Source organism: Salvelinus alpinus, chromosome 33 (assembly GCF_045679555.1).
Source record: "Salvelinus alpinus chromosome 33, SLU_Salpinus.1, whole genome shotgun sequence".
Classification (NCBI taxonomy): domain Eukaryota; kingdom Metazoa; phylum Chordata; class Actinopteri; order Salmoniformes; family Salmonidae; genus Salvelinus; species Salvelinus alpinus.
In genome coordinates, this window is record NC_092118.1 from 4,425,870 (window position 1) to 4,443,908 (window position 18,039).

Consider the following 18,039-nt stretch of genomic DNA (forward strand, 5'->3'; position numbering starts at 1 on the left):
GGCCACTCAAGGACATTCAGAGACTTGACCTGCAGCCACTCCTGTGTTGTCTTGGCTGTGTGCTTAGGGTCGTTGTCCTGTTGGAAGGTGAACCTACATCCTAGTCTGAGGTCCTGAGCGCTCTGGAGCAGGTTTTCATCAAGGATCTCTCTGTACTTTTCTCTGTTCATCTTTCCCTCGATCCTGACAAGTCTTCCAGTCCCTGCCACTGAAAAACATCCCCACAGCATGGTGCTGCCAACACCATGCTTCACCGTAGGGATGGTGCCAGGATTCTTTCAGACTTGATCCTTGGCATTCAGGCCAAAGAGTTCAATATCTTGGTTTCATCAGACCAGAGATTTTTTTTTCTCATGGTCAGTCCTTTAGTTGCCTTTTGGCAAACTCCAAGCAGGCTCTCGTGGCTTTTACTTCCATCTGACCACTCAACTAATTTAATAATGACGGAGGCCACTGTGTTCTTCAATGCTGCAGAAATATTTTGCTACTCTTCCCCAGATCTGTGCCTCGACACAATCCTGTCTTGAAAACAATATGGACAAGTCCTTCGACCTCATGGCTTGGTTTTTGCTCTGACGTGCACTGTCAACTGTGGGACCTTACATAGACAGGTGTGTGCCTTTCCAAATCATGTCCAATCAATTGAATTTACCCCAAGTGGACTCCAATCAAGTTCTAGAAACATCTCAAGGATGATTCAATGGAAACAGGATGCACCTGAGCTCAATTTCGAGTCTCATAGCAAAGGGTCTGAATACTTATGTAAATAAGCTATTTCTGTTTTTTTTATTATACATTTGCTAAATTGTCTAAAAACCTGTTTCTGCTTTGTCAAAATGGGGTCTTGTGTGTAGATTGATGAGAAAAAAAATACTATAATACATTTGAGAATAAGTTTGTAACGTAACATAATGTGGAGAAGGGGTCTGAATACTTTCCGAAAGCACTGTATGGTGTCATTTCATGGAGCTCTTAATAATACGGAGGGTTGCTGGCCTTTTACTCCACCCATTCCATTGGGGACTGAATCACATCACATGTTTGTTTACTGCACTACAGAAAACCCGCTAACCAAACAGTGCAGGGCATTCTCTCTGAATAAAGGACAACTACACAAAGAAATCGTAAGTTTCTTAAATTTTTCCCAGATCTCAAGTCAACCTCAGATATGGTTTAAGCATAGTTGTGAACACAGAAAATCCAATTTTCTTGTTTTTCTATGAAAAAACGGTGGTAAACCAGAAACAAAAATGGAGAAATTCAAAACCTGGAAAAACAAAACCAAGAAAACAGAATTTGGGGGGAAAAACAGATGTTTTTTTAAAACTAATTTTAAAAAGGCCCTACCAATGTTTTTTGGGAGGGAAGTTGAGGTCAGGTCCAATATTGACTATGCATCCAAGAGAGAAAGAGGTTGGGCCATCCTAGAAATGTTTTAGTGAAATGTAATATAATATCAAATTTAGCAGACACTTTTATGCAAAGTTACTTAGTCATGCGTGAATACATTTTTACATATGGGTGGTCCGGGGATTCGAATCCAATATCCTGGTGTTGCAATGATGTATGACAGGGTTATAAATACTTTATGAAGCCTCAATATAATGATTTATAAGGCCATTATTAAGCGGTGCTTAAGCCACCCTTTATAAAGCACAGGTTTCTGTCATATTTGACATAGTGGGTTGTCACATTAGTCATTGGTGGTTATGTCACAGTTATGACACTTATGAACACTTTATAAAGCATGATATATGATTTTTAACATATTTACGTAGTATTTATAAAGGCATTATGAAGGCTTCATGAAGCCTTTACAAGCGGGACTGAAAGGGACATTCAAAAAGAACGAATCGTTGACAAACTACACATCACTACTGCACATAATACAGCTGCTCATTTGCACTCCCTGTGTCAAACTTATGAACATGCCCTCAAGGCATTGTCAATTCAACCCAGGGTTTCTTTACAGCTCACACACACACAGAGTTCAGATTTACCTTGCAACTCCTTGGTTTTCCTGAACTCGTCTAGGCATGCCCGGCTCCCGGCATTCTCAAGCGATAGCTTGTTGTTGAGGTATAAGAACAGGATGATCATCAGAATGAGGAAGAGTCCGATGGCCGTCAGAAACCCCAGCGTCTCTGGAGAGACTGCAGGGAGAAGAGAAGTAGAGCAAAATGGAGATTGTATGAATGGACGGGGCCTCTCAAAACGTCTATTTCTCAACTCATTTACGAAGCCTAAGGTGTGTACAATGATTATTGCGGCTGCAAAAATATCCAGGTTTGTTTCATTAGCTAGGTATCCATCAATTCAAGCTAATATTCTAATATTTGAACAAAAAAATATACACATACACCGGCAATGGTGTGCTTGCGTCAAACTGGCTTCTTGAGAATAAAAAGCTGTGCATAATGATGTATAGCACATAAAAATCACTTTTGTCATATAACTACCCATTTTCTACTCTGCCGATGATTTTGCAACAAAAAGTCTGCAATAAACGGCTAATGTTCCCAGTCTGGTCTTGGCATGTGCTCTAGCCAACCACTTGCAGATTCAGTGCAGAGCGTAAATAATGAGATTATGGATAAGAGCAAGGTCATTTTTATTTGTCAATTGACAGCCAAGCACCGATCATCATGTCACCAGCATACAGTACCAGTCAAAAAATTTGGACACCTACTCATTCAAGGGTTTTTCTTCTTTACATGATATGTCACATTTGGTATGTTAGGTATTAATTTGTGGCTGTCCATCATCCATTGTGTACAATATGTTCCGAATTCCAATTTGTTGTGGCTAACGTTAACGTTAGCTAGGATATGGGTTAGAGGTTGGGGTAGGAGTTGTTTAGCTAAAATGCTAAGTAGCTGAAAAGTTACTAATGCACTAAAGTTGTCCGTGATGAGATTCGAACACACAACCTTTGGGTTGCTAGACGTTCGCTTTATATGACCACCCATTCTCCCTGACCAAGCCCCCATTCACTTTTGTCTTTTGCCTTCTATCTTATGTAATCAAACCAAATGTAACACGTACTAATTTGAGTGTTCCCGATTTATGTTTACTATGTTATGTCTAGTCTATGAGACCGGCCTTAGAAAATGTTCAAGTTTATAAAAAACAATTGCATAACAGTATGAAATGAGATGCTCTTCACATGAAGAGGAACATACAATCACAAAACGATAATCTAAAAAGGTGAGTATTTTGTTGTTCAGTTCATAAAGCTGTAACTGAGTTTTTGTGAGAGTACTGGCCATTTATCAACTTCTTGTATGAGGTCAGATTCAGAATTTCAGGTCAGACTTTTCTTAAGATTCTAGTATACTATTTGCCTTTGTCAATAGTTCTCTTACATTTTTTTGTATAGACCCTAAATGGATACAATTAGGCAACTTCTTACTATGTCCTCACCAGAAATGTTGTATTTATCCCCATTGCACTGCCTGAAGATGACTGCTATATGGTTGAAATGCATACCTGTAAGTCTTTCAAGTGTTCCATTAATATTGTTGACGATAACTTAGGGCTCTATTCAATCCATATCACTGAAGCATTACAGATTTCACAATAGAAATTTGAGGCCAATTTCCGATTGAGCCTAAATATGCAGCATTTACCGTGAATTTCAATTGGGCTTTAGCGATGAATTTCCGTGATACGGATTGAATAGAGCCCTTTATTTGTTATGTGAGTACTTTATTTCAATAAAACCTTTTTTCCCCCTTAATTTGGATTATAAGACTTTTTGAGCTCTCCTGGCTCACGCAAAAGTCTACACACCTAAAGAAAGCTTATTCGCATTTAACTTTTCGATACAAGCTGTCACACCAGACATAGCCCTAGAACCAGAGACGAAGACGGATATACTAAAACTATTGCACTGTATTCTACACAGTACAACATGTTACATAACATGACAGAGGACTAGGAGACATCTTTAGTCAGTAATAGTCTACATTCTGACAACAGGAAATGATCTGCGATTACACTGTTACATTTTTTTTATTCAGTGGCTTAATAAATACAGTACTTTCGGAAAGTATTCACACCCCCTGGCTTTTTCCAAATTTTGTTGTGTTACAAAGTGGGATTAAAATGGATTTCTTTGTAATTCTTGGTCAACAATCTACACAAAATACTCTGCAATGTCAAAGTAGAAGAACATTTTTAACATTTGTAAAAATGAAAATAATTGTAAAAAATAAAACACTATCTTAATTAGATAAGCATTCAACCCCCTGAGTCAATACAGTACATGTTAGAATTACAGCTGTGGGTCTAAGATTTTTCCACACCTGGATTGTGCAACATTTGTTTTTTTATTATTTAAAAAAATCTTCAAGGTTTGTGAAATTGGCTGTCGATCACACTATGTTTGAGTATATAACCCTAAACCTTTTTGCCCTCAGAACTGCCTCAATTCGTCGGGGCATGGCGAAAGCATTCCACAGGGATGCTGGCCGATGTTGACTCCAATTGTCTTGATACGCTCAGGAAACTGTTGAGCTTGAAAAACCCATCAATGTCGCAGTTCTTGACACAAACTGGTGCACCTGACACCTACTACCATACCCCGTTCAAAGGCACTTAAATATGTTGTCTTGCCCATTCACCCTGAATGGCACACATACACAATCCATGTCTCAATTATCTCAAGGCTAAAAAATATTTATTTAACCTTCCTCCTCCCCTTCATCCACACTAATTGAAGTGGATTTAACAAGTCACATCAACATGGGATCATAGCTTTCACCTGGTCATTCTCTTTCATGGAAATGTTGTAATATCCAGGAAACTAGATATAACACCATCGAGATCACACATTGAGTCCTGTCTGACAGAATTTTCAAACCATTTCAGTCAACCTTTGAACAAGAATATGATTGTCAATGGTATCAAAGGCGTTGGAATATTTTAGAAGTAAGGCAGCACAAATATTTTTATTATCCAAGCAATTTAACACATCATCAAAAGCAAGCGGAGCAGCTGAAACTGTGCTATGTCCAGGTCTAAAACCAGATTGGTGCACATTAAGAATATAGTGAGAAGTTAAAAAAAGTTCTTAGCTGAAAGTTATTCAGGGTTTCTTAAACTTTGGAAATGCAAGAAAATGTGGAAATTTGGATAGTATTTATCTAAGTCAGACGAATCTCCTTTATGTAGGGGGACAACAATTGTCAAATAAAAACTATAGGTCAGTGGTGCTGCAATAAGAAGGGATAAAGTGAATCATAACTTAGTACATTATATACATCAAAGGGTTGAAATTAAATAAAGCATGTGAGTCTGTTAGCCACTTCAGATTGTAGAGAATTATGCACTAATGCCTAATTTCCACTGGAAACAAATTCGAGCTGGCTCGAATGGAATTATCAAATTTGAGGTGGGTCGAGGGAAACCCAGGCCAGCTCAGCCCAGTTTCACAACTGGTGCCAGCTCAATTAGAATTTGTTCTGGTGACACTGTTACTATGCAACCACATCTGGGCTTGTTGCTGTTAGCTAGCACATGGACATCAATACTGCTGTAGTCAGACATGACACAAATTACCACCATAGCTGGATCCGTCATTCAGCCCTCGAAATGCTAAGTAGTTACCTAAATGAGAGATGAAACAATCTAGCTAGCTAATGTGAGCTAGCAGGAATTTTAGTTGGCCAGGTCGTATCGAAAGCTAGCCAGCTACATCATATCAAACCTGTCGTTTGTTTTGCTGGGTTAGCTAGCTAGCTAATAGCCAATACCATGGCAAGCAAGGTAAGAATTAAGCTCTAGCTAGCCTGTTATTCTAGCGACAATGCTAACTGTTTAGTTAGCTAGCTAAAATTAGCAGGCTAAATACATGGCTCTGAGTCTTGCTGGCACTGGCATGAGTATGGGGTAACATTTGTTACAGCATGGGGAGGGTGAATTCAACAATATCTAGCTAGCAACATTAGCTAAGTCAGCTGCATAGTCACATATTGGCTACCTAGCAACATTACATCTTTCCAATTTCTGAACTAGCCCACCAAAGCCAGCCCAACCTGGGTTGACTTCAAAGTGCCAATGGAAACGGGATTTAAAGAAATCCCGCTAGTGGGATGACATGCATTTTTATTATCCTTTCAAACAGGTGGGCAGCTCAAGCAAAATGGTTATTAAAAGCGTCACAATTTTCCATTGTGTCTAGAATGGGAACAGAGACTGTCAAAACATGCTGGGGCAATGAGGGGGTGGATTTTATTTTTAATTACCACTTTCCTGAAATTGGCTGAATTAACACGACTCTCTGATACACAATTAAAAAAATATGTTGATTTAGCTTTTCTAATCGGGGATAGACATCTATTTCTCAAATGTCTGAAGGACTGCCAATCAGACATAGAATCAGTTAATCTAGCCCAAGCTAAATTACTTTCCTGTATTATCTCAGACAATTCAAGCATAAATCAAGTATTACATCAGTTTTTTACCCTTCGTTTTTTGTATGGCACATGTTTATCTGCAACAGAGTTAAAGAGGCAAATAAAACAATTAAGGGCATTATCCGAGGCAGCGATAGTTGACACAATCACTCAACACCAGCTCAGACAAAAATTGTTGCTCATTAAAATTCCAAAGAGTTCTCTTTGTAATAATGCGTGAGCGAGATTTAAGTAATTTAACATATTTTATTCAGGCATGGGACAATGGTCACTGAACTTATTGGCAAATATCCCATTGGCTGTAAGCTTATGAGGGGCATTTGTTAAAATAATATCTAATAGAGTAGATTTTTAAGGGGTGTTTATCAGTTGAGTTAGATATTTGTACTGAGCTAAATCTTTCAACCCATCAAATACTGGAATCAACCAATCTAGATTAAGATCAACCACTATCAGTAATTCAGATTGAGCATAGTTAGACAGCAGGTCAGACAATTTGCTAAGAGCACATATGGAGCACAGAAGAAAGCATAAATACATCTCATGTGATGCTAAATTTGTCCTCTGAACGGGGAAGCCTCCATGAGAAGAGACATAGCAACAGAATCCGTGTCGCAGAGATAACGATTTACAGGCAGAGTAAAAAAAAGAAGAGACAGTAACTGATGTATTTTTCAGACCAATACAGCCTGTCGGTAAATAAACTCTTTACTTTTTTTGTAACAAAACTGTCGTTAGTGTTGAAAATGTGATAACACATTGCACATTCAATTTTATTTCGGTACATGAAAACTTGTGTGAAAGTACATTTTGTGACCCGTTTCAGGGAACTAGGCGTATGCCGCGGGTCACTACTTCACAGGAAAGCAGTTTGAAAGTAAACTTTTTTTATTTTTATCAAAATGCTTTTTTTTGGCAGAAATCACTTCTTGAACATGTGACTTTTCATGTGCCTTAATAACAAACTTGTATGCCATCTGTAAATACGAATAAAATTGTTAAATTACAAGCCTAGTTGGTTTATCCACAGAAAAAGTCACCAACCTTCCCGCTAGCCATGATTGGCTGAGATAATGGGTGGGCTGGACATGCTGAGAGATGAGTTTGGATTGGTCTGTCATATAGCAAGCTTCTGTCTATTTGAGCTGGTCAGTATGTCTAGGTATTCCTGTCTAACGCGGCTTTAATTTTTTTTCTATTGTGTAGTAAAACTGCATAAGTTTTGCTCTCCACATTCTGGAGGACCGAGCTTTGAAATCAGTGGAATTTGAGTACGATAGCTAAGGAGATGGAGAAAACACCTGTCTCCAGACTACATCTTCAAGGGAAACGTGTCCATCCATGAATTATGTACACGGGTAAGAAATCTAGCATTTGTGGTTTCATTTCAAGATAGTGTACTGTTAGCTAACTAGCTAACATTTGCTGGCTGGCTCATTAGCTAGCGTTACGTGTATGATGTTATTATTTGTATCTCAGAGCCATTTGCTTGGCTAGCTATAGCCTAATGTTTAGCTAGCTAACATTGAACATGGTTGGTTAGCTACCTGCAGATTCATGTGTAACGGATGTGAAATGGCTAGCTAGTTAGCAGTGGTGCGCGCTAATAGCCTTTCAATCGGTGACGTCACTTGCTCTGAGACCTTGAAGTAGTGGTTCCCCTTGCTCTGCAAGGGCCACGGCTTTTGTGGAGCGATGGGTAACGATGCTTTGTGGGTGACTGTTGTTGATGTGTGCAGAGGGTCCCTGGTTCGCGCCCGGGTCGGGGCGAGGGGACGGACTAAAATTAAACTGTTACACAATCAGGGCAGTAACATCATAAATTGGGATTATGGTTAATTGTTTACCTAGCTAGCTAACGTTAGCTGGCTGGATCGCTAGCTAACATTACATGTATGATATTGTTATTCGTATCTCAGAGCCATTTGCATGGTTAGCTATAGCCTAATGTTAGCTAGCTAACATTGAACATGGTTGGTTAGCTACCTGCAGATTCATGTGTAACGGATGTGAAATGGCTAGCTAGTTAGCAGTGGTGCGCGCTAATAGCCTTTCAATCGGTGACGTCACTTGCTCTGAGACCTTGAAGTAGTGGTTCCCCTTGCTCTGCAAGGGCCACGGCTTTTGTGGAGCGATGGGTAACGATGCTTCGTGGGTGACTGTTGTTGATGTGTGCAGAGGGTCCCTGGTTCGCGCCCGGGTCGGGGCGAGGGGACGGACTAAAATTAAACTGTTACACAATCAGGGCAGTAACATCATAAATTGGGATTATGGTTAATTGTTTACCTAGCTAGCTAACGTTAGCTGGCTGGATCGCTAGCTAACATTACATGTATGATATTGTTATTCGTATCTCAGAGCCATTTGCATGGTTAGCTATAGCCTAATGTTAGCTAGCTAACAATGAACCTGCTTGGTTAGCTACAAGCAGATTCATGCAGGGCAGCAATGTCATGAGTTGGGATTAGGGTTAATTGTTTACATAGCTAGCTAACATTAGCTGGCTGGCTCGCTATTTGGCCTAGTTGTTTGGTTTGCTCCTCAAGATATTCTGGTGACCATGACAGAAGAACAACGTGAGTTGGCTTGGGGGAGTGGTTTGATGTGGGTGTTACTTGGGTGTCCTTGCCACCACCAAGATACAGCCATTTGTCAGAACTTTGCCCACAGCTGTTTCCCCCCCACTCAGTCACATCACAACAAACAAGCTTCCTGTAGGTTGAGTTCAACAACTAGAGGCATATGTATGATGAGATGCCAGAGGATGCTTTGAATAGGTTAGTAGCCTTCAGAGTAATATGAGAATAAACCAATTGATGCAGACATTCTAAACTAAGTGTTTTGATAAGTTTGAAATGTAGTATCAGGTCCATCTAGAATAAACAATCCTTTACATAATACCATAGAAACAGTGTTCTTCACCTTTCAGCTTTCCTTGTCATTCCTAGCCGATAGATATACTGTGCCTATCAGCATTTTGTCTGGTGATAATGGGGCTACCTTGGCAAAGATGTAGGAGCGGTCATTACCTTCCTGTGTGGTGTCCCGGGAGTTCCCTGATCCTGGTGCAGAATACACAGGGTTTCTCCCTCCCCATATTGACTGATACCATTCAATTCAATAATATAAAAAAGACAATGCAAGTAAAAGTTGTGTTTAGTAAAATGTTTATGCTGAGTGCCAGGTCTCTCTCCATTTAGAGACATCAGTATCAAGCCCGTCTGAACTTCATCACACCATCTTGTAAGTCTCCATGTGCTGACTCCATACATGTTTCTGTGAACACATACACATATAGTCACTGTTCTGTTACCAATGGCAGTTAGGATAGGTAATATCTGCCACACAAACATGTACTATGTTGAAGTTTGAACAGGTCAGATAAAACCTAACCAATTATGGTCTCCCCATCAAACGGCCGAGGCTGGCATCTGGCAAAAGCATCCACAGTCCTATCCATCTGTAGAAATAGGCTAAGGCAGAGTTCATCAATGATGCAAGGAATGAAAAGGGTGTTGCAAATACTGGACATTCCTGCTGTGCTGTATTATTAGTAATTACTTTTAGTCCCACATTGTGAATGTGTTGAGTCCTCTCCATTCAGAGAAGATAGTAGCAAGCCTGTCTTATCGGCTCTTAACCAACCAATGGAATTTTGTTTGTTTTTCCGCGTTGTTCGTAACGTGTTGTGTACATAATATTGCTGCTACTGTCTCTTATGACTGAAAAGAGCTTCTGGACATCAGAACTGGGATTACTCATATTGGACGAGGAGTTCTTCTTCAATGAGTCGGACGTGAGGGATATACTACGGACACCCGATCATCCCCAGATCCCCGTGATTCGCTGGAAAAGGAAACGTAGGTTTCGCGGAAAGAGATCAGGATGCCATGTGAGGATCAGGCGACGAGTTGCTAATCTGCCCATGCCTAAAATATGGGGCGGGGCCTATGCATATTTGTAAAAAATAGCTTGTGCACGATTTCTAAGGAAGTATCAAGGTTTTGCTCGCCTGAGTATCTCATGATAAGCTGTAGACCACACTATCTACCAAGAGAGTTTTCATCTGTATTTTTCGTAGCTGTCTACATACCACCGCAGACCGAGGCTGGCACTAAGACCGCACTCAATGAGCTGTATTCTGCCATAAGCAAACAGGAAAATGCTCATCCAGAGGCGGCGCTCCTCGTGGCCGGGGTCTTTAATGCAGGGAAACTTAAAACAGTTTTACCGAATTTCTATCAGCATGTTAAATGTGCAACTAGAGACACAGAGACGCATACAATGCTCTACCCTTGCACACCATTTGGCAGATCCGACCATAACTCTATCCTCCTGATTCCGGCTTACAAGCAAAAATTAAAGCAGGAAGCACCAGTGACTCGGTCTATAAAAAAGTGGTCAGATGAAGCAGATGCTAAACTACAGGACTGTTTTGCTGGCACAGACTGGAATATGTTCCGGGATTCTTCCGATGGCATTGAGGATCACATCAATCACTGGCTTCATCAATAAGTGCATCAAGGACTTCGTCCCCACAGTGACTGTACGTACATACCCCAACCAGAAGCCATGGATTACAGGCAACATTTGCACTGAGCTAAAGGGTAGAGCTGCCGCTTTCAAAGACCTGGAAGCTAATAAGAAATCCCACTATGCCCTCTGACGAACCATCAAACAGCCAAAGCGTAAATACAGAACTAAGATCGAATCGTACAACAACGGCTCCAACGCTCATCGGATGTGGCAGGGCTTGCAAACTATTACAGACTACAAAGGGAAGCACAGCCGAGAGCTGCCCAGTGACATGAGCCTACCAGACAAGCTAAATAACTTCTATGGTTGCTTCGAGGCAAGTAACATTGAAACATGCATGAGAGCATCAGCTGTTCTGCATGACTGTGTGATCTCGCTCTCTGCAGCCGATGTGAGTAAGACCTTTAAACAGGTCAACATTCACAAGGCCGCTGGGCCAAACGGAAACCAGGACGTGTACTCCGAGCATGCGCGGACCAAGTGGCATGTGTCCTTTCTGAAAGGTTCAACCTCTCCCTGTCTGAGTCTATAATACCAACATGTTTCAAGCAGACCACCATAGTCCCTGTGCCCAAGAACACTAAGGTAACCTGCCTAAATGACTACCAACCCGTAGCACTCACATCTGTAACAATGAAATGGCTGGTCATGGCTCAAATCAACACCATTGTCCCAGAAACCCTAGATCAACTCCAATTAGCATACCGCACCAAAAAGATACACAAATGATGCAATATCTATTGCACTCCACATTTCCCTTTCCCACTTGGACAAAAGAAACACCTATGTGAGAATGTTATTCATTGACTACAGCTCAGCGTTTAACACCATTGTACCCTCAAAGCTCATCACTAAGCAAAAGACCATGTAACTAAACACCTTCCTCTGCAACTGGATCCTAGAATTCCTGACGGGCCGCCCCCAGGTGGTAAGGGTAGGCAACAAAACGTCTGCCACTCTTATCCTTATCAGTGGTTCCCCACAGGGGTGTGTACTTAGTCCCCTCCTGTATTCCCTGTTCACCCACGACTGCGTGGCCAAACACGACTCCAACGCCATCCTTAAGTTTGATGACAACACATTAGTGGTAGGCCTGATCACCAACAACGATGAAACTGCCTATAGGGAGGAGGTCAGAGAACTCCTCCCAGCACAACAACCTCAATGTGAGCAAGACAACGGAGCTAATCGTGGTCTACAGGAAAAGGCAGGCCGAACAGACCCCATTAACATCGACAGGGCTGTAGTGGAGCAGGTCGAGAGTTTCAAGTTCCTTGGTGTCCACATCACCAACGAACTATCCAAACATACCAAGACAGTTGTGAAGAGGGCACGACAAAACCTTTCCCCCTCAGCAGGAACTTATAATATCTGAAACTGTAGCTAGACTCTTACCTGTATACATGGATGACCGCTTCACGGCAGACTGCAACCCCTTTCATTAAATAAGACGTCCTGTTTCGTTTCTGTTTTGTATGTACAGCTTTCTTGGCATGTTGTGTCACGTCACTCTGGTTCACACTGACCATGTGCAATGCCATAAGAATCATCAGATCTTTCTCCCTCTCTGTCACGGATGCCATGGCTGCCAGTAGTTTGAAGATGTAATCCGGAGGTATTTTATACAACAGCATTCTGTGTTCTCTTTTCGATTCCCTCTCCATTTGCAATCAAACGCCAGAATTCTATTAATCTCCTTATCATACTCTGTTTCTACCAGACATTCAACTGATTTCAAAACTCGTCAACTTCTTCCGTGACAACAACACTGTTGATCACTGTTTCTTCCCCATCACTGTCCTCTGAAGACTCCACAATGTCTTCTTCAGTGAAAATATCATTTTCAGAGACAGAAGATGCTTCACCCGCAGACTGATCTGAAACTCATCTCTCGGCATTTACTTCCGGGTTGGAGCGAGTAGTCGCATTTCGCTTCGCTCCACAGGTAGTATTACATTTCATTTCATTACAGTACAACGGTTTGATTTGTTTGATCTTAGCATTTTTTTTTTCTTAGTTAGCTAGCTACATAGCCGTCTTTGTATCAAAGATAATTGTGTAGTTTAGAGTAATTATTGAGGTTAGCTAGCCAGCTATTTTCGTCCTTCTAACGTAGTCAACACTGCTAGCTGCTAGCTAGCCAGCTAGCTAACTTCTCCCGAATAGCAGCACTGTAGGAACTATTACATTACAACGGAACGACTTGATTAGTGTAGTGTTAGCTAGCTACATAGTTGTCTTTGCTGTCTTTGTATCTAAGATAATTGTGTAGTTTTGAGTAATTATCGAGGTTATCGAGGTTACCTAGCCAGTTATCGAGGCTACCTAGCCAGCTACACTTTCAAACAAAGTAAACAACAACGCAACCACTGCTAGCTAGCCTACTTCACCAGCCAGCAGTACTGTATCATTTTAGTCAATAAGATTTTTTGCAACGTAAGCTTAACTTTCTGAACATTCGAGACGTGTAGTCCACTTGTCATTCCAACCTCCTTTGCATTAGCGTAGCCTCTTCTGTAGCCTGTCAACTATGTGTCTGTCTATCCCTCTTCTCTCCTCTCTGCACAGACCATACAAACGCTTCACACCGCGTGGCCGCTGCCACTCTAACCTGGTGGTCCCAGCGCGCACGACCCACGTGGAGTTCCAGGTCTCCGGCAGCCTCTGGAACTGCCGATCTGCGGCCAACAAGGCGGAGTTCATCTCAGCCTATGCTTCCCTCCAGTCCCTCGACTTCTTGGCACTGACGGAAACATGGATTACCACAGATAACACTGCTACTCCTACTGCTCTCTCCTCGTCTGCCCACGTGTTCTCGCACACCCCGAGAGCTTCTGGTCAGCGGGCTGGTGGCACTGGGATCCTCATCTCTCCCAAGTGGACATTCTCTCTTTCTCCCCTGACCCATCTGTCTATCGCCTCCTTTGAATTCCATGCTGTCACAGTTACCAGCCCTTTCAAGCTTAACATCCTTATCATTTATCGCCCTCCAGGTTCCCTTGGAGAGTTCATCAATGAGCTTGACGCCTTGATAAGTTCCTTTCCTGAGGATGGCTCACCTCTCACAGTTCTGGGTGACTTTAACCTCCCCACGTCTACCTTTGACTCATTCCTCTCTGCCTCCTTCTCCCCCTCCTCCCTCTCTGCGGATGACTTCGTCAACCATTTTGAAAAGAAGGTCGACGACATCCGATCCTCGTTTGCTAAGTCAAACGACACCGCTGGTTCTGCTCACACTGCCCTACCCTGTGCTTTGACCTCTTTCTCCCCTCTCTCTCCAGATGAAATCTCGCGTCTTGTGACGGCCGGCCGCCCAACAACCTGCCCGCTTGACCCTATCCCCTCCTCTCTTCTCCAGACCATTTCCGGAGACCTTCTCCCTTACCTCACCTCGCTCATCAACTCATCCTTGACCGCTGGCTACGTCCCTTCCGTCTTCAAGAGAGCGAGAGTTGCACCCCTTCTGAAAAAACTTACACTCGATCCCTCCAATGTCAACAACTACAGACCAGTATCCCTTCTTTCTTTTCTCTCCAAAACTCTTGAACGTGCCGTCCTTGGCTAGCTCTCCTGCTATCTCTCTCAGAATTACCTTCTTGATCCAAATCAGTCAGGTTTCAAGACTAGTCATTCAACTGAGACTGCTCTTCTCTGTGTCACGGAGGCGCTCCGCACTGCTAAAGCTAACTCTCTCTCCTCTGCTCTCATCCTTCTAGACCTATCGGCTGCCTTTGATACTGTGAACCATCAGATCCTCCTCTCCACCCTCTCCGAGTTCGGCATCTCCGGCGCGGCCCACGCTTGGATTGCGTCCTACCTGACAGGTCGCTCCTACCAGGTGGCGTGGCGAGAATCTGTCTCCGCACCACGTGCTCTCACCACTGGTGTCCCCCAGGGCTCTGTTCTAGGCCCTCTCCTATTCTCGCTATACACCAAGTCACTTGGCTCTGTCATATCCTCACATGGTCTCTCCTATCATTGCTATGCAGACGACACACAATTAATCTTCTCCTTTCCCCCTTCTGATAACCAGGTGGCGAATCGCATCTCTGCATGTCTGGCAGACATATCAGTGTGGATGACGGATCACCACCTCAAGCTGAACCTCGGCAAGACGGAGCTGCTCTTCCTCCCGGGGAAGGACTGCCCGTTCCATGATCTCGCCATCACGGTTGACAACTCCATTGTGTCCTCCTCCCAGAGTGCTAAGAACCTTGGCGTGATCCTGGACAACACCCTGTCGTTCTCAACTAACATCAAGGCGGTGACCCGTTCCTGTAGGTTCATGCTCTACAACATTCGCAGAGTACGACCCTGCCTCACACAGGAAGCGGCGCAGGTCCTAATCCAGGCACTTGTCATCTCCCGTCTGGATTACTGCAACTCGCTGTTGGCTGGGCTCCCTGCCTGTGCCATTAAACCCCTACAACTCATCCAGAACGCCGCAGCCCGTCTGGTGTTCAACCTTCCCAAGTTCTCTCACGTCACCCCGCTCCTCCGCTACAAGACCATGGTGCTTGCCTACGGAGCTGTGAGGGGAACGGCACCTCCGTACCTTCAGGCTCTGATCAGGCCCTACACCCAAACAAGGGCACTGCGTTCATCCACCTCTGGCCTGCTCGCCTCCCTACCTCTGAGGAAGTACAGTTCCCGCTCAGCCCAGTCAAAACTGTTCGCTGCTCTGGCACCCCAATGGTGGAACAAACTCCCTCACGACGCCAGGTCAGCGGAGTCAATCACCACCTTCCGGAGACACCTGAAACCCCACCTCTTTAAGGAATACCTAGGATAGGATAAAGTAATCCTTCTAACCCCCCCCCCCCCCCTTAAAAGAGTTAGATGCACTATTGTAAAGTGGTTGTTCCACTGGATATCATAAGGTGAATGCACCAATTTGTAAGTCGCTCTGGATAAGAGCGTCTGCTAAATGACTTAAATGTAAATGTAAATGTAATGTCCAGCCCACTTATTATCTCAGCCAATCATGGCTAGTGGGAAAGTTCCTGTCGTTCTCTGTGGCTAAACCAACTAGGCTCGTAATTTAACAACTTTATTCATATTTACAGATGGCATACAAGTTTGTTATTAAGGCACATGAAAGTTAAAATGTTAGACGGCATTTCTACCAGAAAACGCATTTTGGTAAAAAATACAAAAAAATGCAACATACGCCTAGTTTCCTGAAACGCGTCACATACATCTTCACACCCCAGAGGTAATACCTGGTGAAAGCACCTTTGGCAGCCATTAAAGCTGTGAATAATTTTGAATAAGATTCTACCAACTTTGCACAACTCTTACGCCAACATACACTGAGTGTAAAAAACATTATGCTCTTTCCATGACACCTTATTGAGGTCACTTGTTAAATCCACTTAAATGAATATAGATTGGGGGGGATTTTAAGCTTAGAGACATGTGAGAAATGGATTGTGTATCTGTGCCATTCAGAGGTTGAATGGGAAAGACAACATATTTAAGTGCCTTTGAACGGGGTATGGTAGTGAATACCAAGCGAATCGGTTTGTGTCAAGAACTGCAACGCTGCTGGGTTTTTCATGCTCAACAGTTTCCCATCTGTATCAAGAATGGTCCACCACCCAAAGGACATCCAGCCAACTTGACACAACTTTGGGAAGCATTGGAGTCAACATGGGCAAGCACTGTTGACTCCAATGGAACACTTTTGGGGTGGTGGTGGGGGGGGGGGGGTAAATTTAGGCCAATAAGTTAATTTATTTGCTGTGTTGTCTTGCAGTATTTCTCAAGAACCTGCAAACAGAATGGATGATTTGTATCACATGCCAGCATTGTGGGGTGAATGCAATGTTTTGTATTGTATTGTGGTGGCAGAATCCTGAAATATAAGAGGAACAAAGCCCAGGTAAAAAGTTAGGGTTTCCTCTGCCTCAGTGTTCTGAAAACCTAACCCTTGGACAGAGTTTTATTTTCAAGCGAGACATTTACACAAATGTTTATGCCAAAGACACCAGAATGGCTTTCGAAGAGGTGTTGAGTGTTCCTGAATGGTCCAGTCTCATACCCCCAAAACATGCTAACCTCCCCTGTTATTGGTAATAGTGAGAGGTTAGCATGTCTTGGGGGTATGATCTTTGACCACTCCGTAACTTTCTCACTCATCATAATTCACGATCATAGAGGATTTATCTGTAATTATGGTAGCATCAACATTAGTGTAGAAGTGTTTAGAAACATTCTATTCGTATTTATAATAAAATGACAACACAGTATTTAGCATTCATTTCTATTGGGCACAAAATAATTTGAAACACAACCAAAAGCGAACTGCAAAGGCATCCAACAAGTTTGTAGAGTCACAAGCTTTATGTAGTCATATCGTACGTTTTGCAAATTTGTAACATATCATACAAAAATGGATGATGGACATTCTCAAATGAATACATACCATACGAAATGCAATATATCATACAAAATGGAATGTCTCGGATTTACGTACAGAATAATACGAAAAGCTATGAGACCAGGTTTCAGAGGTGTGCTATGGAAAGCCACTGGGTGGTTAGGTATGACTCGTTTGGGTTTCCATATAAGCGGGAAAAAGGATTCTCAACTCTGTGGTAAGCTAAGTAAATAATGTGATATGCCTCTGCCTGTAATATTCGATTTTGATTTACAAGGGCGGGGTCAAGTTAACCGTTGAAGCTGCTTCACTCTTAGCTATAGCTGTAAAAAGTGTTAGTGTTATTAGCCTTAGCCTATTTAGCTAGCTCGAACCAGCTAATCTGCCACAATGGATATCAGAAATTGGCTTCAACAAAGTACCCAAACAAAGGAGTGGAGCGCAGCATCAAACCACTGAGGCTGCCGCCAAGCTCAGTTAGCTCAATGTGCAAAACCTACCCGCCCTTCCACAAGCGCCGCCATAATGGCTCCACAGCCGCCTCCACCTCAGATAAGTTCCTGATGATCTTTGAACAAAGGAGCCAGCCCAAGATAGCCTAGAATCCTACCTTATACACAGGTTTTCTGTCCAAAAACGTTAATTTAATAGCAACTAGTTCATAGGAAGAGAGTAGCTGGAATACTCTGTTACTGCAGATGC

At 42.7% G+C, this 18,039-nt stretch overlaps 1 protein-coding gene across 3 annotated transcripts in view; it reads right to left on the reverse strand.

Moving 5' to 3' along the window:
• Positions 1 to 18,039, reverse strand: part of syt14a (synaptotagmin XIVa) — a 201,603-nt gene that overhangs the window by 86,330 nt on the left and 97,234 nt on the right. For all 3 annotated transcript variants that reach the window (XM_071380789.1, XM_071380790.1, XM_071380792.1), the window contains exon 3: positions 2,001 to 2,153. In XM_071380789.1, the coding sequence (XP_071236890.1) occupies positions 2,001 to 2,153 (153 nt within the window). The remainder of the gene's footprint in view (positions 1 to 2,000; positions 2,154 to 18,039) is intronic.